Here is a 21483-nt window from a genome sequence, read left to right as displayed (position 1 = left end):
CCCTATGTCTCTCTGCCTCTCTTTCTCCTCATTCCCCGCCCCTTTGTCCCAGGGACAGCACTAGATTTTCTGGGGCCCGGAACCAAACTCACCCCCTCCTCACCACCCCGAAACATTTCTGCACATGCGCATTCACACAAGTGCGTTCAACAATATATAGCAGTTACAAACACAACCCAACTCATAGGATTACTTATTTCTTCTTGCTCCCACCTTACTAAACATTAGCGCTGGAGCACTGCCTGATTTAAATCTCTGCAGGAAATGCCTTTTAACCTTGCTCCTTATGCTTCCTCGTAACCCGACGTGCACCTCCTGAGAAAAACTAGATGTGAAAAAACATTTTAGTTGTTAGTTTAGCTTCTGACATATGCATTACATGCAATAATACTTAAATTGTAATAAAAACCAAAATAAAACAGAAACATTTTTAAACAATAAAAACTATACTTGAACAAGAAAATCCACTCTGGAAACTCACTGAAACTAACCGAATTAAAAAAAAAACTTAAATTAAATAAAAATAACTAGAAAATACAAAACTAAAATAACTCTTGTGTATATTCAAGTTTGCTAGAATGAGGATGGAGTTGATACTAGCATGGCTGATAACCGTTATTGCTATGCAGAAGCTAGCACGCACCTATCAAGTAAGTAGACACAAACTAATCACACATGGTTAGTCCATGCAAAACATAGCTTTTTGGACCCTTATGCGAAAAGCACAACTAATCAGAGCAATCAGATAAATGACAAATCTAGTCAGTAGTTACAATGTAAGTAATTGTAAATGCGTACCTATTGGGAAGTCTAGTTTATTGCCTTTACGCAAACAGTTTTCCTACTTTCTTCTTTTCTTCCAGCTTTTGTTTGTATCCCCCCACTTCTCAGACAGGGATACAGGGCAATTAGAGCATGTGAAATGGAAACAGTGATAAATATTTCAGTACTGCTGTCACTGCTCTGCAGACGGGCTGCATTATTTCCTGCTGCCATCCCTCTTACAGTACCTGTCAGCAGCCATGTCTCTTGTTAGCTGCATACTGATAACATATCACATCACGATGATATCAGCATCCTCTTTTACAAGTCATGTTGTATAATTTGTCCTCCAGCATCCCTGATGACTAATGCTGGATGTGATGTGGATACTAATGTCTGAAGTAAAGGTCTGCTGTTTTACGGCTTCAGTCCAGGCTGAAATGGGTCAACTCAACAATTGATATTACCACGAAAAATGCACTAGAGACAATAAAGAGAAAAATATCCTGTTTGTGGTAGTTCTCTGGGTGAAATGCACTGCTGATGGTGAGTGGTTGGACTGCTTCAAGCTAATAGGAAAGCATCAATAACTCAAATAACCACCCACCACAATCAGCGTATGCAGAAGAGCATCTCTGAATGCACAAGACGTCAAACCTTGAAGGAGATGGGCTACAGCAGCAGAAGGCCGCAATTGGTACCACTCCTGCCAGCTAAGAACAGGAAACTGAGGCTACACCAAAACAAAAATGTAGCCAGGTTAGTCTTAGTTTCTGCTGTGACACTTGGATGGTGGGTGTAAACAACATGAAACCATGGATCCATCCTGCTTTGAGGTCATCAGAACAAGCAGCTGATGGTCTAATGGTGTGGAGGATATTCTTTTTGCACACTTTTGGCCCCTTAATACCAGGAGAGCATCATTTAAAGGTGATGACCTGTCTGAGTATTATTGGTGATCATGTCTATCCACTTTTTACCACTGTGTGCTCCTCTGAGGGCTGCTTCCAGTGGGATAATGTGCCATGTCACAAAGCCCAGATAATCTCTAACTGGTTTCATGAACAAGACAGAGAGTTCACTGTAGTCAAATGGCCTGAAAAATTACTAGATGTCAATCCAACACAGCACATTTAGGATATGGTGGTAGAATGGGAGATTCTTGACAAGGATGTACAAATGACCAGTGAGTTTATAGTCCTTTTGGCATGGATGCTACTTACTTGGTGACTCTGGGACTTTTCCTGCACCTTCTTAGGTTAATACCTTTACATTTAGGTGAAATATCTTAACAGTTTTGTGGCTAATTGCTATGAAATTTGCTAGACCTTAAAGACACATGCTGAATCTATAACCTTAGCTCAATCAGGTCGAAGTTCACTCAGTGTATAAGTTTACCATTTAGCACTTGGAAGAACACACTAGTAGGCTGAAATTTAATGACAAAACTTGGTAGATGCACTGTTGTGTCTTCACGAGCCACCAACAGAGTCCCAATAATGACAACTTTATTTGCAAGTTTGGATAAGACAATTCAAACTTTTTGTATTTTTTAAATTGTAGCCCTCTATTTACATCTGTTGTTTTTATCCATCCGCAGCTCTTCAGCCAGTCAGTTCAGTATTTACTGTTTCCTGATTCTTGTTCTGCAATTTGTCCTCAGTCTGTTTTCTGCAGCAAATTCACAGTTTGTTTGTTTGATTGCTACTTTTGTTCTCTTTTCTGTATCCATGCCCATCACTATGCTACAGTTTTACATTTCTCTGGTAATCCAGATGCTAAAGCTTTGCCTCGCTCACTTTAAACTGTCAATCCACGTACACCAAAAAAAAGGAAAACAAAGAAAAAAAGAACATCAGTCAGCCCACATGGAACTAAACCACGGGAATCTGGAGTACAAGTAAACATATATAAACATACCTTCAGTATAATATTATTGCCATTGTGAAAAGGGGCACTTTAAATAAAAAAGCAAAAAACACAACTTTGATTGTATCATTATAAGAAAATGAGGTTCACAGATTTTTACAACAATTACATTTGGGGAAAAAAGGACTATATGGGAAGGAACATAATGGAGTAGCAAGGACAAAGTATGAAGACATCAGAAGGCAAGAATTGGGTCATATGTCTTTATTGTAAGAGCTGCTGTTTCACATCCTGTTGGGGATAAAAATAATTTTGCACTGTGCCCTAAAACTTATGGTCTTGCCCGCTTGATTGAGTCTTTCCTTTGAAGGTGATGATGGGGGATGACCCAAAGACATCAAAGTATCAACCACTGGGTGTGCCCTGCTTTCATGTGTTATCTATAGAAGGGATATTTTGGAGATTCCAGGCTGGACATGTAAATTAGGCTGCTTAGTTTATTCTAGACCTGGAAAATATACTCAGACTCTTCGTGAGCCTGCCCAGAGTGACTCATGGGGGGCACCGCTCAGTGTTCGCTGAAGCTCGGCTCCTCAGTGTTTGCCCATTTGCAGGTATTTTCTTTTTCATTTTTCTCTCTTAGGTTTTCATAATGCATGTTTATCTCAGACGGTTCTTCACCAAAGAGCTTGTCAGATCGCATCAAAGACGTGTGTCTGTGTGCTTTTTTAGCAAGCTCTTCTCACAAGGTAATTTTCCATGTGTCAGGTTACTCATCAGTATCATCTGTATCTGAGTTTTGTCTTGCTATGAAACATGATGATGAAATCAAAAACAGCGCCGTGGAGGGGAAGTCAGAAGGAGAAGTTTCTAACGACGCGCACGACCGGGCTGAACCTGAAATAACAAACAATACCATTTAATCCCTGTGACAAACACACCCACTGCCACTGATCCACACCTTGGAGGTGGAGGAAGTGGCTTTTGTCACTGGACATTCATGTTTGTGTTTCTAATGTCATTAGATGGTACTCACACACAGTGACTCAACACCTGTGGCTGTTAATCAGGTCAAACAGGGACCAAGAGCTAGATTACAGAAAAGGCTTTGATCCAGATATTTTCCTTTTGTGTGTGTCTGTAGCTTTTTAAAAAGATCTCAGTTTTAGCCTGAACAGTTTTAACTGTTCAGAAAGTAAAAATAGTTTATAAGATGAGAATAAGAGTAAGAACAAATTGCAATTGTAAGCAGGTTTTCCAAGTTTTATTATAGGGTGAGGCACAACCATAACTCCATTCACGGAGCGATAGCTATTAAATATCTTTAACACCAATCATCACACTGATATTTTTAAACTTGTCTGTCACACATTATGTACATAATGGCACACACACACACGTCTGGTTTGCTATCTTTGTGGAGACCTCCCATTGACATAATGCTTTCCCTAGCCGCTTACCCTAACCCTAATAATCAAAGATGAATGCCTAACCCTGACCCTTACCCTAAACCTAACCATAACTCAATTGTAACCCTGACACTAAAACCACATTTTGAGTATGAGTATGAATTTCATTGTATTTGTATTTGTGTGTGTGTTTAGTTTGGCTGTGTACTCGGATGGGTCAAACACTGAGCTAACACTCTGCTTGTGTTTGATCTACCACAGCTTCCTCCTTCATCTTGTGTGACGTTGAAGCTGTGATGTGTGACTGCATGTCAGCATGTCGATGAAGCTGGATTTGCAAGATTTGCCATTTTGTCGCATTCGATGGTAAAAGCAGGATTGTGAGTGACTAGTTCTTCCTCAGCCTAGGCCTCAGTCCCACTGATTACCTGAAGCAGGACATGTAACTGTTGGAAATGCTAGCATGGCTTCCCACCACTAAAGGCGTGTTGGTGTATGGATGAAAAAGATGCCTGGGGTGGGAAGAAAAAACACCTCGTGCTCTTTGGACCTAAAAAACAGGAGGCAGAAATTACATATCTGGACAAAAATCAGTTTGCTAAGCATATTTATCTTTTTTAGCAGAAAGTGGGAGGCACACCTAGTTTTCTTCTAAAATGTTGTACTTAATTTTTCCTTTAAAGGAAAATGTGTGTTCAGTCTCTGTATGATGATTCATATGTGCACTTTTGATCCCTTTGTCCTGAAGATAGCACAAGAGAAAGATTGAAAATGAAGTTCATCCACATCTCTTGAAAATACCAAAAGCTGTGTGCATACTGTGGTTATTTGTGTGGCTGTAAACGATGCTGTTTATCGGATGGCAGTGCTGTCAGGATGCTTTTGTAATGTTGACAACATGCACTTTGTGTAACACCAAAGACGTGTCAGAACATGATGGATGTTCTACATGGATGTGATGATGATGTTACCATATTCTTCTGCCTCCTCTCAGCTGGAGGCCTGTATGAACTCAATGCCCCCATGATTCAGCTCACCTGCTATCTTCCAGCAAACACTGCCCCCCTGTGGCGCACAGCTGCTAGACCCAAACACATCCACAATTCATTTTGCCCAGTAACAGTCACACTGAACAGACTATATAAAACACCAGTGGAGCCTAAGAGGAGAATGAAACAGGTAGATGCTTGTTGTTTGGATTACACTGGCTGAGTGAGCCAAATCTGCAGTCTCACTGAGGGAGGAGGAAGGCAGCACCACACCAGCATGTTCCCTCTCTCCTTGCCTAGTCTGATGAGCTCACATTGGATGTCTCAGGCCTCATTCCCTGTTACGACTAGAAACTGGGATTCTCAGGAACCTAATGGGATAAAGTGCAGATAAACTACACCCTCTAAGGTTTTAAATATCAGGGCATAATACAAAAATGATCTTGTTCGTAGGAGGAGTTGAAATTGGGTCATCTTCATATGAACAAGAGCACATGTCATATTACATCATGTCATTTATTTAACAAAAAATTGAACCAAGACGCAAAGGCAGTGTGTGAAAAACTAAGCACATCCCAGGAGCCAATGTAGAACCACCTTTAAAGGCAAAAACTTGAAATGTTCTTAATGACTTGTGAATTGTGGAAGAATTTTGGATTATGGATTTAGTTAAGAATCAGTAAGTGCAAGGTCCCCGGATCCTGCAGATGCACAAAGAACTTCAGGACAGAAGTCTTGAGGTTTGTTCAGATGTGACTTTGCAAACATTAGCTGTGAGCCACCTTCTATTTAGAGAGAAGAGGCTTTCTTCTGGCAATCTTTCCAAAAAAGCCATACTTGTTCAGTCTTTTTCTAATTATACTGCCATAAACTTTAACATGCAAAACGCTGAGGCCTGTAGAGTCTGAGATTCTGGGTAGTGCTTCTGTGTTTTGCACTTTCTCTGAGCATTGCACAGTCTGACATTGGGGGGAAGCTGCCGGGAAGCCCACTCCTGGGAAAGCGGTCAAACATCTTAAATGGTTTCAATTTTATTCATTCATGAATAATTTTTCTCCTTCAGTTCCCTAACCGTTCCCTGATAAAACCTTATACCTAAAAAATGGTGCACTTGCTTTTCATCATGACCGTATAAACAACATACCTGCAACATCTATGGTTGTTGCCTGGCTGTTAACCATCAAATAGGCCACATCTTATATGACAACTGATAATATCAAGTAGAAAAAAAAATCACCATCGTAGGCGTACATAAACTACATGCCTCTCTACCTTACTTTTATGAGATAACAAACTCAGAAACGGCTACAAAACAGGTGGACACGACTGAATGTGCTTTCCTTTATTTGCAATAAAAAATAGGTATAAGAGCTCCCTTTACAAATACGCCAGGGAAATGCAGCACATTGTGAACACTGCTCCCATGCAGAGAGCACGTGACTGCAGTGGAGTCACAAACATTTGAAAAGGAAACAGCAACACAGAGAGAATATGCATTTATATGCACACTGACAATGCAATTATAGCCACGACCTAATCTGCTTAAAAGTCTGCATAAAGAGACACAGAACGCTCTTTATTATTGAGAACTGCTGAATTCCATCCGTAGGATAAATATATAGAAATCTCCTTTCAGACATTTAAGTAGAATTTTCTCATTTACATTCATTTTCTCACTAAGAAAATCCACACGTGCAAAATTATGTCGTGAATTTTTAAAAACCTCCATTGCTCTTGTTTTCTTCCCCCCTTTTTGGCATGCTTCATATGTTATTGCTAACAGACACTGTGAGAGCTTGAAATTGTGGGTATAAACCCAAATTTAACAACCAGATACAAAGAAATTCAAGGCCAATTTAAAAACAAAACAAACAAAAAAAACACAAACAAAACAAAAAACTTTATACATTATGAAAATTTGGCTTATAGGATCATTATTGTGCGCCGATTTCAGGATTTTCAAATCAACAACTGTTGATGTCAAGTGCCAACAGAAACAGATCTGTAGCAGCAAAAACGTTTACAAAAGAAGAAAAAAATAAACTCTTTGCAAATGTTCACATTGGCATGTCTGTCAGGCATCAGAGATACATATAAAGTGCTTGGGTGACTTCATATCAACATATCCAACAGCTCATTAGAAAAATCCAGGAATTGCATTACAGTGTGCATGTAAATGAACAGGAAGAGGATGAGAGAGAAAGGTTGTTGAAACGTTCCTTAAATAAAACATTAAAAAGGCCTCAGAGTTACATTTATACACACAGAAATTCACCCAAATTAAATTTTGAACATATACGTACACCTAAGGGCATAGCAGAGGGAGAGAAACAAACAAAAATACACAATCAGCCCCTATAACTACATCTGTACTTGAAGTCCCAAAGATATGCTACATTTAGGACATTTAAAAAAAAAAAAAAATAATTAAAAAATATCCAGATCAACATTATCAGGATGCATTGTTATCTGCTCTTTCCTAAACACTAGCACAACTTGAGTGATGGAGGTTTAAGCTTTAGTCTTACGCTCAATCGCTCTTCAGAACGAGTAGTGCAGATGTAGAGTTGCACTTGATCGTACACACTGTAGTCTGTGGTGGTTTTTAGTGTTAGCATGAGTGAAATCACAATCTCAACACAAAGGCTTTCATGGCATTCATTCCTTCCTTTCACACAATCTGAGGTACTGATGCTTATGCACAAGTTTCGGCTCAGGAAGATTTCAAGCGAGGCATCAGCTGCTTGTCCGCTTACTGGACATCTTTTTTTTGCTTTTTTAAATCCTTACCAAGTGGGCCGGGCAACCTGGCAGAAACCCCCGTATCTGTCTTTTTATTGAAGGGTGGATGGAATCACAACCCTGAATCTGACTCCAGAGTAATTTAACTCCAGGGTAAACGGCCAAATTATAAATATAAGACACACTGCTTTTATTCTGAAAGCTCTGAGAGGAAGTGTGGATTTGTCTCTCCTGCTTTATGATGCTTTTTCAGGGTGTTGGTCTGCCCGAGTTGTTCCTAGTCCACCATGCTGTCTTCATTAGAAAATAAGCTACACCTTTCATGATAAATACTGCATTGTAGGAGTGTTTTCCTAAATGTCACAAGCAAGCCAGATGAAATCTGTATAATATAAAAAAAAAAAAAAAAAAAAAAAAAAAACACAGAAAGCCGATTCTGTCACATCACTGGGGTTTCTTCCGTTTTTTGGTTCCCAGTTGTGAATCCTGAAGACTGCACAGCTCTGTTCCCATTTTGTTAAACACTGCTTAAAATGTGTAGGAAAAATTCCTCTTGAACCTGATCACACTGCTTATGTGAGAACAGGTTTTTGTTCCTTCATAGAGAGAGCCCATCTTGACCCTAATGAAAGCATCCCTGCTCAGCCCGATCGATTTTTCCTCCAACAAGACTGAGAACGCCACGTCAAATATCACTGGTTTAGAAGTGTGTTGTGGTCTGGGTCACTCGTGAGTAGTGAAGCTGGTTGGGAGATGCTGGATGAAGAAAGAGAAAGCAGGAACACCCTCATGCCAGTGCTGTGACCCAGCTGATGCTCTCAGCAGAACTGACACGGGCGTTCAGGAAGGCTACGTGACACAGGAATGAGCATCTGAGAGTAAACTGACGCAGGAGTAGATGAGAGAATGAACGAGTAAACACATGTACAAAGTGAATGAACCAGTCAAGAAGAGACCCGACGAACGGACGAATGACCGAACACGTTTCTGAACTGCATAGATGCCAGAGCGGTTCTTCCAAGCAGCTCCTCCATCACCGTGGCCTCTTGCGAGTGACAAAGATGAGGACTCTTCGGACGGCAATGAGGCGATCCTTGAGGGAGGTCATGGCCAGGATTGTGAGCTGGGCACGGTTTTCCAAGGGAAGAACAGCGAGCAGCCACCAGGACCAGGCTGGACCACTGGGACTGGCCTGTAGTACAACAAAGATTTGTTCAATTTAGAAACAGTTTACACTGATTAGAAAAACCTTCAGTGGTCACATGACTTAGCAAAGGCCTAGTTTTCTAATGGAGTCATTTTATGTGACTTTGGCTGCCATCTGCAGCCAAAACAGTTACTCGTGTAGGGTATTAAAAAGGTTATTGGTAATGCTATTTAAATATAAAATCATACCTATATCAATTATAAGTATAAATCACACATATGTAAGCTGTAAGCAATCAAATGATGGTTTGTATCAAGGAGTCTTGATCTGAATCTTGCCTGATGTCACACTGACCTAAACTGAATTGAATTTGTCACCCACAGGGCAAATATGTGTCTGCTGACTTCTGTTTTCATTCATCCTTCTTTGCAATGAGGTGCATCTTCAGGATTTAATATCATGCAAACACTGGAAACCTTGCCAAATATAAAATGCACTAATTCATTCAAAAGCAAAAAAATTTTGTGCGGCTATTCCTGAGATGTTGCTGATTTCTTTTCTTTCCTGCCATCACGGTGTTCATTAAACTGTGCTTTTATTTATAAATGAAAATCTGTGAGTCTACACTACACTTTCAGACCTGTGGGTCCGGGTCTTTGCTGGGAAGGTGTCCAAAGTGGCTGAGTATCTGACTCTTCATGTTGTCTTTCAGAGATGTGAACCAGCCGTTGGCCTGATCATACACCGAGTCGTGCAGCTTCAGAAGCTCTGTCAGCTCTTCCCCCTCCACCTGATCAGACAGACATATTTTATATGCGTTTTAGAAAAAACAATAAACAATGACATGGTTTTTTTCTCCTTTCATATGAAAGGACTACATTTGCCAGTGGCACACTAGCAGGGACTCAAGTTTGTTTTTCTTTGCACTGCTGAACAGTGACAGGCAAAACCCCCGAGCTCTGCTTTGTGCCACTCTGTGATTGTCAGTATTGTGATGTAAAGTGTCTGAAATGATTCTACTGACAGAACACCAGCACATCATTCCTCACGCCCACCTTCTTGTCTTCCAGGTACTCAATCTTAGCAGTGTTGTAACCATCTCTCTGGCCATGGCTGAGGACCTTGAACCGTGACACGCCAATGGTGTCAACCACTGAACGGCCATCGGGAAAGAACTTCACATCTCTCACCTGAAACACAGCATTTCATATCAGCACTGATATGATTTCTATTTGACTGCTCACGGAGACGCACAAGAAAATCTGTGAGGGAAGTCATACCTGCAGCATACAGCCATAGTCAGCAAAGCCTTTGAGCTCATCAGTGATGCACATGCCAAACTGCTTGGTACCAGTTTCCATTGAGCGGCGAATCATCAGGCGGTAGCGTGGCTCAAATACGTGCAGAGGGCAGGGGATGGTGGGGAAGGCCATGGTACACACAAAGATGGGCACTTCCTGGTTTAAACTGCAAGAGACACAGTGAAGAAACTGTTACTTTTTGTGCATGTGTTTGAATAATCAATAGCTTTGAAGAATTTTGTAGAACATTTGTGAATGTGTGCACGGGTGTGTTAGTACAACTGACTTGGACAGCTCCTTCATCTCCTCTTCATGGATTTTCTTCCTCTCTGCCAGCTCATCTCCTAGGTAACGCTGCAGGACTTCCTCCATCAGCAGGGTCTTGTTGTAACCCCTGCTAGCTAGATACTGTAAAAATACACAATAGCACATTGGTTTGCTATTGCCTGCACATGAGCATTACAAAGAAAAATATTACCGTCAATTTTATTCATTCATTCTTTTCCTGAATGAGTGAAACCTGCAACACCTTCCATCACATTCACAACACATTAAACATTATGAACACAGAAAAGAAAACACTACACAGGAGTCACACTGACATCACTACCCTCTACGAACAAATGTACCTCAGACAGATTCTCCTTGCACAGAGGACAGTTGGGGTTGTGGTCCAGACAGCGTTCCAGACATTTGAGGCAGAAGGTGTGTCCACAGGGAGTGGCCACAGGCTCGTAAAACAATCTGGACGACAAATGAGCAAAAGCACCCGGCAGAATGCCAACATGACAAACTTGCACACACTAATTTAACAGATCTTAAGCTTAAACTGCAAATGCTGAAACTGAACTGGGTGAGCTCACCTCATGCAGAGTGAACACTCCAGGTCTCCACTGTCCAACAGCTCAGCAGGAACTGATCTCCCGCCACAAGCAGCAGTCGTCTGACAGGTCTCCGCCTCATCTGCACAATAAATCATCATCCTCAGCAAGTTTTTGAGCACAGCAAGATTCCTCTTTACCTCAGCAGCACATCAAGTACAAACTTTAACATGTGTATTGTTGGCAAAAGTAGGCTCGGGGAGTTTTCTTCAATAGTGGAATAAAATGATTTATTGAAATAAATCATTTTAATTAATATGGAAAATGCAAAATTTGCTTTTCGTTGTTTTCAAACAAAACTAAAAGACCAAAACTTATTTCTGTAGAGATGAGAAACTGTTTCTAAATGAGCCGATCAAATTTAATGCCTCATCTACTGAATAAGAACGGCCCCTGGCTGGTAAACAGAACAGCTGCAGTCCACCATCGTCATACCCTCTAGAGCAGCTTCTGCTAACACCAAAACTAAAACATCTCAAGAAGAGAGGAAAAAAAAAAAAGCTCTGTTGTTACCAAGAGCAAACACAATGCACTCCTGCTATATGAGGAACTGAGACAAAGAGACACTTATTTTGAAGCCAATCTCTTCACAGCAGTAGGCAAATCATTAGTGTTAGCACGCTGCATGTCTAATGTGTCTTAAATGTTACGCTCAGAGGCAAGTGTTATGCTGAAAGTCTAACTCTGCAGGACAATCAAACACTGTGAAAATGTTAATGAACTCAAATGTGTAAAACGCGGTGTAGAAAAGAACTGTGCAGCAGAAAATACTGTTTAATAGTGATTATATGACCAAAAAACTCCCTCTGAGGAATTTCTCAGCTGTGGTGTTGTATAATGATTATGTAAGCATCCAACCTAATCGTACACACCATAAATCCCATATCATAAAGCTGTCATAAATTCAACATACCCCTGCAAGATGTGTGTTTTGGGGGCATTGCACCAAAGATGGGGATTTAATAAAATGCCCATCTAGATGAGCTATACTGCATAGTAACGCAGGTATCTGTAGATACATGTGAGCCTCATGGAACAGCTGTGCGTGGCTGATGATGATTGAGCATCTTAACGTTCAAGACCAACATAGCTTTCTAGTCCATTACCTAACGAACCCGATTTGCGTGACCTACATTCTGAACATCCGTTTTTCATTTTCTTGACACAGATCTTGTTTTAAATAGTAACACTACATGCTAATGCTATTTGGAAAATTACATGACTGTGACTCATTTTCCTTTCATTATGCAGCCAAGATTTGGGTAAAATTACGCCCTCGTATTTTGCTGTTACACTTGAAATAGAAACCAGCTTTTCACAAATTATCTGGACAGATGTGACGACTAAGGATTTCTCAGTGTACGTTCAAATTTAACGCCTCTGCACTGCTCAGAAAAGAGGGAGAAGAAACAACAAAATGCCAGCAACCTGCTGTCCTAATCCATGATCAATATAACAATAAGAAAAACATAATATAAACTCATCAGTTTAACTGAACTATTCAGTATTTCACAATGTCAATGAATACACTAAATTAGGAAATTAGACATTTTGGTCCTGAGTAGTCAGAATATCTCAAGTTACTGGAGGCTGAGTCAGAATCCTAAAAACCCCATTAAGGACTCCTTAAGAAATTTTTAGAATCCTTCAATATCTGATATCTTTCAAAGAAACCAGAGAAATTCTCCAAAACATCATTGCTATTCATGTCTTTATGTATGCAAAAACTGTTCTGCAGTGCAGGTTTCAGAGGGGATGTGACGTTCAGTGATTTCAAACCAATAAGTAGGACTGAATGACTCTGTTGCTGATCCTGTTACCTTGTTTAATTTTACCCAAGTGTAATTTGCAGTTAGCAGGCTTTTTGTCAGTCTGTTAAATCCATTTTCTTTTCCTACACATACTGTATTTTTGTCCTGTCAAATTGGCAAGATTTGAGAATTATCGACGCAAGGTCATTATGGTAAGTAACAACAGAATCGGGTCACTGCAGTTTAGTGTTTTTTTATATCTATCTATATGTATATTTTATAGATATTTTACCCTTTTCCAATACAGGGGTCAATATAAAGAAATTACATTATATTTAACTGAATTATTTTGGTTTCATACCAGCTCTGAGAAGTTTAGAGGGAGGGCTGAAGGTTGCTGAAGGTCCATCACTCTTGTGTTTCCTCTTAAGGCCACCAGGGGGTGCTGGTAGTGCAGCCAAAACATCAGCCAGGCTCTTAGTGCTGCCCTCCCCTGGAGAAGGGTCCGATTTACCAGCAGACAGAGCACAGAGTCTGGAGGATGAGTCGTCCACTGGAGGGCTTTTAGTCACAGTGAACTCTGAGTCCTGGAAACACAAACACACACAGACAGAAATACGTTAGCATATCAGGTGGATTAAAAAAAAAAAGAAAAAGTATGATTAGTTCAAAAGCGCCTTTGTGGAAGATCTATACATATTCAGAATTATATACATTATATATTATATATTGTATTAGATGCTACTACAACAACTGTCACTCGAGTAGTTATGGGGTTGGTTGCAACAGATGTATTTGTTAAGACCACTTGTATATCCATGTATCAAGATACCGTCAAACACCTTATAAATAGCTACTTTTGCCTTCTTCCTTATTCACAAGCGAAACCGGAGCGAGTATTTCTGCATGTTTGATTTGGCAGATTCTTATACGTATACAGTTACCTGTGAGGAGGATGAGCCTGGTTTCTGTGGGAGTGGCCTCAATGAACTGAGCAAGGCAGGAGGTTTGATGAGACGCGTAGCCAGGCCTCCCTGCAGAGGGTGCAACGGCGTTGGAAGATCCTCGTTCTCAAAAACAGAGGAGAACAGCTCGCCCAGAACCTTCAAGGTGAAACAAAACAGGGGGCTAATTAACAATCGCAAAGAAGCAAGCACAGGAGAATTTACCATAAGAAAGTCACCAAAAACAGGGTCAAAGACAGCTGTATACTCATTTGTGTCACTCTCAGGAAGACTGAAGAAACCAGGCTTTAGATTAAAGCATTTACACTTTCTTAAATCATATTTTGAAAAAAACTAAACAAAACCCAATCTATATTATTCCCATTTCCTTTAAAGGGTGGAGCCAAATCCAGAGAGGCTTTATAATGACGCTGGCAACAGCAGAATTTACAAATGAGAAACCTTCTCTTTCAGCTGCAAAATTGAGAATCAGCAAAACTAATTATTCTATCATGTAGTTATGTGGGCAGCACATGGTTAGCGCTGTTGTGTCACAGCCAGTGTTGGGGAGTAACGGAATACATGTACCGCCGTTACGTATTCAGAATACAAAATATGAGTAACTGTATTCCGTTACAGTTACCGTTTAAAAAGGTGGTATTCAGAATACAGTTACTTTGGTGAAATAAATGGAATACACGGCGGTACTTCCCTGTTTCATATTGTCGCGGGTCAGGATTGTTTGGGTTTGTTTGACAGCTACGTTCTGTTGTTCCAGGCGGCAGCGTTACGGTTGCCATGGTTACAGGGTGACGCTCTCTCTCTGCGTGTTTCCTGGGTGAGAGAGCGCCTTTGTGTTGTTGTTGTTGTGCTAAGCTAATAGGCAGACTGCTACAGGCATAGCTCTAAAGAATGTAGCCTCATGGGCAGTGTAGTCCGTGCTGCAGGGAGAATGGACTACCATACCCGTTATGTGTCTGTGAGCGAGGGAGGAGAGAAAGGAAAAGTCCGAGCTGTCACGGAGCAAAAACGGGAGCTGGAAGCATGTAAATATAATAATAACCACAGCAGCCAAGAAGAGAGCCTGAGGAGCCCATTTGTAAGTAAGCTATTAAGACTCAACTGTACACTGTGTTCGTGTTTTCCTCCGGGAAAATAAGTTCCGTTGGAGCAGCCTTTCAACGCCTCTCTCTCTCCGCAAGCAAAGTTGACCCAGACAACAAAGTAAAGCTAGTTTTCGGCTACCAGCCCGACACGAACCCGACGTATTAGCCGAGGTCCCTTTACTACGTTTCGGACCTTCAGTAACAGTAATAAATCACAGCAATAGTACATTCACGTAGTTGTAAACAGCATGATAATATATTAAGTATTCCAAAGTATTCAGAATACGTTACTGTCATTGAGTAACGTAACGGAATACGTTACAGAATACATTTTGGGGCATGTATTCAGTATTCTGTAGTGGAATACATTTTAAAAGTAACCTTCCCAACACTGGTCACAGCATGATCTCCCTGTGCCAGTTTTCTCCAGGATCCCCAGTTTCCTCTCACGCTCCCAAGACATGCAAGTTTATTTAAAAGCTTACCCGACTGTAGTTTGATAAGAGGTTCTGAGAATTATGACATGTTTTAGTCTGTATCAAATTACATATTTCACACCAACAAATGATTCTCTTACCTTCTGAGCCTCCAGTTTCACTTTGGCCCAGTCGGGCTTTAGTGCCACACACAGGAAATACTCTTGTAAGGCCTCATCGTTCCGGCCTGCTTTACTCAGTGCTGTAGCTTTCAGATAGTGAGCCTAAAAATGACAAAAAAAACGAGTTTGATTTTTGAGGCATGGGCTGCGATAATGACATTTCTATTAATAACAAGTTTAAACCAAATGTCCCTTCTTTATGACATTTTCAAATCTACAGCTTAGTGAATTAGTGACCCAGATACACAACTATTACTGGTACACGCACTGACCCCTTGAATAAAGTAATAAATAGGAACATTTTTTCCTCCTTGTGACACGCAAATTCTAAAAATCTCACCACACGATAATGTGTGTTGAGTGGTTAGACACTGGTCCAGGCTATCTGACTATAGCAGAGAACCTGCATGTCACAGGTCGTCAAGAACATCATTGCACCATTGTTAGTTTCAGCATCTTTTTATTGCCAGAAATAATGACTGGTAATACAGGAAGCAGAATATTTATTCACGGTTTATTTTTATACAGAGAACAAGGTTAAGCAAACCATGCCACACACCACAGCATTTATAACCTAAGCTAGTTTGCATTACCTGTTCCTAGATGGGCTTTTAAAACAAACACAAAACTCTCCATACATCAATAAAATAACTACACAAAACAAAACTTAAACAACAAATTATAGACACCAACAGCACGGGGCAGAGACTGCAGTATAATAAAGTAAGGTAAAATAAAAGAAGCATGACTGCATGCCCAATTCATCTTTAAAAACTGTTTTAGTTTAAGTTTATAATGATCTCAATCAGGTTCTAGTTTGAGTCCTGTAAGCTAGTAGTTCCACATGTTAATAAGACAAATAGAAAAATGCCATTTGCCAAAATGATTTCTGTGCCCTGCAGTTTCTAACAGATGTGCTGCACGTTACTGAAGCCAAACCTCGAACAGGAGGACAAAGTCACAGCTGATTATGTGAGCATTTGTATAATAATTGTAGATTAGGAAATTGCAACAAACATTGCAATGCTGCAATCTTGCTGGCTTCCTATTCAGAATTTGCCCATTTGTATTTCATCATAAGAGGCCTGACTGTTGGGAGTGATGCTTGTGAACAAACGGTTACACAATAACTAACAACAATGAGAATGTATAAAAAGGGATTGATAGTATGAAATAGCAAATATAAGCAAGTTTGCTTTTGCAACTTTGGTCACATTTGAGATGCTGCAGTACCTAATATGAAATGTGACCATTATCTTTTGTCTTGGTCTTTATTCTCACTCGGGTACATTTAATTTTGTCCTATAAATCACTTCAAACTTTTCCCATTTCAAATTTTTCATCTTACCTCTGTCCACAGGGTTTTTAGCCTGCAGAGGCTGCTGGCATCCTGCACTGCCTGGCTGAAATTCTGCATCTCCAGGTGCAACTCAGCCCGCTGATGCAACAGTCTGCCTGAAGAGGGCACTGTATACACAGGGATGAACAGACATCAGTTCATTGGATAGGTCTCCAGGCAATAGAATGGTTTTTCTAGGTCTAGCAGAAGTAGGGCAATAATGTAACATGTGGCATGAGACCAGTTTCACGTGTTAGAACACCATGTAACTTACGTAGCAACTCTAATAACTGACATCAGCCACACCAGCGGACATTAACATTTAGTCTCATCTGCTTGGAATGCATGCCTACATAAACACACTGCTTCATGCATCACGTACGCAAATTATGCACTTTACTAATGATCAGATAAAGTACACACTGTACCCAAGTTGGACTTGCCGTGCATTACTTAACCAAACTGTCATCACTGGTTTCTTTGAGAAGGATGAAAAAGTTCCAGCCTAAATGTATTTAACCCACTTTGTCTGCATAGTTTTTAGTTGTTTGATAAGCGAAATAACACTCGCTGTCATCTTAGATTTCAAAGCAACCTGATAGTTAGTTCATAACATAATATACAAGTTAAACAGGTATTCAGAAAGAAACAAAGACATTTGTGGAACAGCTAAAAATGGCACATGGTTTTAAAGAAACAGGAAGAAAGGTTTGCAGAAGTTTAGATGCTCAGTTGCTACCGTCTTCTAGTGTTAGTTTCATTACTAAGTGTGTGTATGTGTACACAACAGAGCCAATGTTTCAGTGCAGAAAAAGCAATGCAGTGTCTACAGTTTCCGTGTAGCTTAATAAGGGGTTCAGAAATCTGGTGTCTGAACCTCTTGGGCAAACTTTCCCCATAGGATAAGGACAATCAACCAAAGTATGACAGTAAACAAACAACAGGACCAGCCTATCATCAATATGTGTGACATAATAGTTGGGGGAAAGTATAGTATAGAAAGAACTACATGGCTCCATTACCATAAAAACTGCAACTAATAACATTTTTTGAGACTTCTCATCATTTATCTGACTCTGCATTTTCTCCATCTCTTTAACCAGATGGAGACCATTTGCAAAAATTTAAGACTACGCTTTACATGCCGTACCCTTGCAAACCACACATATCAGGACATATTATGTGCTAAATTTATAATTCAATTACATGCAATCCAAATGACAGATACCAGACGGCCTCCTCCTGTCTTTGTTGGGAAAACACTGGCTGGCAGTGACAAAACTGTGAAAGCACTCTGTCCTCCCATCACCCAGAGTCATTCACAAGACAGAAGGCATGAATCAGTATTGATCTGGGGAGAGAAATGTCTGAAAGGATGCCACAGGGACGGTGCATAGACCTTTTATCTCAGCTGTGAATTCGGGATTTTCAGCTGAATCAGGCTGATCAGTTTTATAAAATGCCATTAAAGCGAGAACAGCAGAGAAAACTAAAGATGAGTCTGAAAAAAGAATTACAGTTAAAAGTTGCTTTAATAAGTAGACCAGATGTGGGAGGGGAAGGAGGAGTCAGTTTTAACTTCTGAGGATTCAAACTGTGCAACATGAGACTTGCCATGGCCCATGATTAATGAAACACACTGGCAGCCTTTATGTAATGTGCCAACATAACAGAACACTCAGTTTTATAATGTTTGGGACAACCTGTCCTTAAAGTGACCAAAAAAATTAAAAAAATAAATGAATAAATAAAGATGAAGCAAATGAGGGTGTTAAAATAGGCTGTTGTTTTTCTGTTTAAGTACAATTAATGACCAACTACCGTTCACCCAAACGTTACCCAACACTGCTTATCCAACACCATATATAAGGGGAGGAGTTAAAGGTTATGTCAAACCAGAGACAATACGATGGCCTTCTTCTAGAAGGAGACTGGCCCAACCCGACCAGACAAATCTGATGAATGTATTCATACAGCAGCGACTGAGCAAATAAAATTTTCGGTTTACATAACGGAGATCACATAACAGTGGAAAAACTAAGTGGGGCATCAAGTCCAGAGAACTACATAGAGACGTCCCCTCTGCAGCTCTGTGAAAACAGCACAGCCCTGCCAAGTATAAAGGGAAAAGCAGCACTAAACAACCGCTTTGCTGTTTCTTTATGTGCACGGGTAGGCTGTGTACTGGCTTTGGTAACGAGGGACGGCGCGTCACGTAACACCACACCTCGGTACAATCTAGATAGGAGGGGGTGGCGCCCCTCATTGGTGACACTGAGAAGTTAAGACTGAAAGAAGTAGGTCATCTGCACAAAAACTTTACACTTTTAATTGCAATCTGTCAAGTTAAGCACTGGAATTAGCGCATGGATCTCTCTCGGTGCGCATGTAGAGGCTGTGTGCAGTCTTACCTAGATCCACTGCTCCGTTGTACTTCTCCAGAGCCTCTGAAAGATTCTGCTTTTTCCACGAATCCTCTCCTTCGATCCATAATTTCCTAGCTTTACTCTCAGTTGCAAACAGTTTGTCCAAGAGGCCACTGAGTACAACGTTTATTCTCCGGCCGTTCGGCAGTCCTTCTTTCCTGCTCAGATTTTGTTTGCAGTGTACACAGTTTGTGACAGAGTCGTCATCCGTGCAGCGTTTGCAGAAAGTGTGTCCACACTCCACCGTTGTGGGCTCGTGGAGCAAACACTTGCAGAGACGACAGGAAAACAAGTCCAGGGCTTCTTCATCCTCACACTCCCCACTACTTTGAAACCCGTCTTCCCCACTGCTGCGTTTATTGCTCCCGTTTACCGTGGCGTGGATGCCCAGCTCTTTCTCACGCAGAGTTCGAGCAATGGTTTCCACCAGGAGTTGAAGCTCCTCCGGGCGTAGCTTGCCAAGGTTGGCCGCTGTACAGTACGAGTCCAGCGCTTCAGATATCCGGCCAGCACGGGATAGCGAGTCGGCCTTCCTCAAACACAAGCCCCTGTCAGGCTGCTGGAGATCTGCGAGTTGGGAGCTATAGATCTCCACGGCCAAGTTGAAGTCCCCGGCCCGGCTGGCCTCTTCTGCTACCTCCAACATTTCAGGGCAGATCCCCGCAGCTCCGGGATTGGAGAGCGAGTGGACGAACACTTCGCCCTGGTGAGACCTTAGTCCGGTCTCCATCTTCTTCTCCCGACTGGAAAATCAGACGCTTAGAAGACTATAAGAGTCACTGAGAACATGGCACAAGCACACAAACTCTCCACCACAAGAAATAATTCCCCCGAGTTAATGCACACCATCTTTTGCGTTTTTAAATGTCAACCCAGACTTCCAGTTGTGTCCAACTCTCAGTGATGGCCATAAGTCCGATGCATAAGACCTCAACCCAGATAAAACGGGGCGCCTGTGTAGCATGGCTGGTCCCCGATAAGTCCCAGTATCTGATGTAGATTCACTGCAAACACCTGGAGGTTGAAGGTCGGGGTTATTTATTACACAAACTTTCAGCGTATCGGGGACCTCAGCGCTCCCTTTACATAGCGGAGGTAGTTTTATTTATGTCCCGTCTAAAGACAGAAACTTCTTTAGAAGAAGAAAAAAGAAAAACACAAAATGAATCTACGGCATGTTTAGGTACGAACCGGTGGGTAAAATCCAAAGAGCTAAGTAAATAAGCAGCTTAATTTCCATGGATCGTGCTAACTCGTAGTTACGATGGTAAATATCCGCAATAAAGGTAAAGTTTCGAGCCTGAGAAGTCCCATATAGAGCGGATAAATGCTAGCCACAGACCCACAAGCTCATCGTTTCTCCAAGAAGTCACAGCGGATCGGCCGCGTTTATATAAGAGAGCCCGGGAGCAGTTAAGTCCGGGGGAGCCAGCTAACGTTACTACTGGTTAACTGGTCAACATATACTGCCACTTCGCAGTTTGTTAAACTCCGGAACTCTTTCCGAACCGATATCCCCAAAAAATGTGCGTTTACAAGACCTCGAAAGTCATTTCTTCGTCTTTTACGGCGAGGAAACCCAAACAAAAACAAAGCCCTCACCGAAGGAATCCATCTTGGTTGTTAGCCAGCTAGCTTTGAGCTGCTAAAGGTTCTGCTTTGGGATTTCGCATACAATTCGCCGAAGCAGACGCATGGCGACACGTGACACACGAGACAAGCTCCTATTGGCCCTTTATGTGGCTCACTTATATAACTCAATGATATTGTATAACCTTTGCAGACAACGCTGAATGAGTGTCTGTGTGCTTTACCAAAAAGACACTTCACGTTTTTTAAATTTAAACGAGGTCTCACACATGATATTACAAAAATAGCCTCGAGTAAAACAAGAGATCGCAGTTTTCGGTTCTGGTTGAGTTACTTTATGCCCTTTAACTTATAGTTTCATCTGTGGGAGCTGATTCATTGTTTTATGTAATGCTTTATATAAGCAGTGTGTCAAGTCTGGTTTTGGATTTAAAATGTGAAAGACATGTTATAGTTAAGAGCTATTGCTTTAAGCCAAAGGGGGAAAAAGTCTGGTGTAGCCTACGACCTTATCTTTTGGATCAAGTAAAGCTTTTGTTGTGCTGTTAAATACTCCATAAAGCTGTGACCCAATTTAGGTAATGGGAATCCACACAAGGCCGAATTCTTTTAAACGAAAGAAAGGTTGT

The 21483-nt window shown here is 41.1% G+C and overlaps 1 protein-coding gene across 1 annotated transcript; it reads right to left on the bottom strand.

Annotated features, from left to right (window-relative positions):
- Positions 1-6346: 6346 nt before the first annotated feature.
- lonrf2 (LON peptidase N-terminal domain and ring finger 2) lies at positions 6347-20954 on the bottom strand. The gene is made up of 12 exons (XM_031732902.2): positions 19250-20954; positions 16848-16966; positions 15479-15601; positions 13796-13954; positions 13213-13438; positions 11083-11182; positions 10849-10963; positions 10506-10627; positions 10199-10385; positions 9974-10108; positions 9559-9708; positions 6347-8963 (listed from the first exon to the last, which is right to left on the bottom strand). Exons 1-12 carry the CDS (start codon positions 19992-19994, stop codon positions 8805-8807), a joined length of 2340 nt encoding a protein of 779 aa, XP_031588762.1. The 5' UTR covers positions 19995-20954; the 3' UTR covers positions 6347-8804.
- Positions 20955-21483: the final 529 nt, after the last annotated feature.

This window comes from Oreochromis aureus, linkage group 16 (genome assembly GCF_013358895.1).
Source record: "Oreochromis aureus strain Israel breed Guangdong linkage group 16, ZZ_aureus, whole genome shotgun sequence".
NCBI lineage: Eukaryota > Metazoa > Chordata > Actinopteri > Cichliformes > Cichlidae > Oreochromis > Oreochromis aureus.
This window is presented reverse-complemented; position numbering and strand designations above follow the sequence as displayed.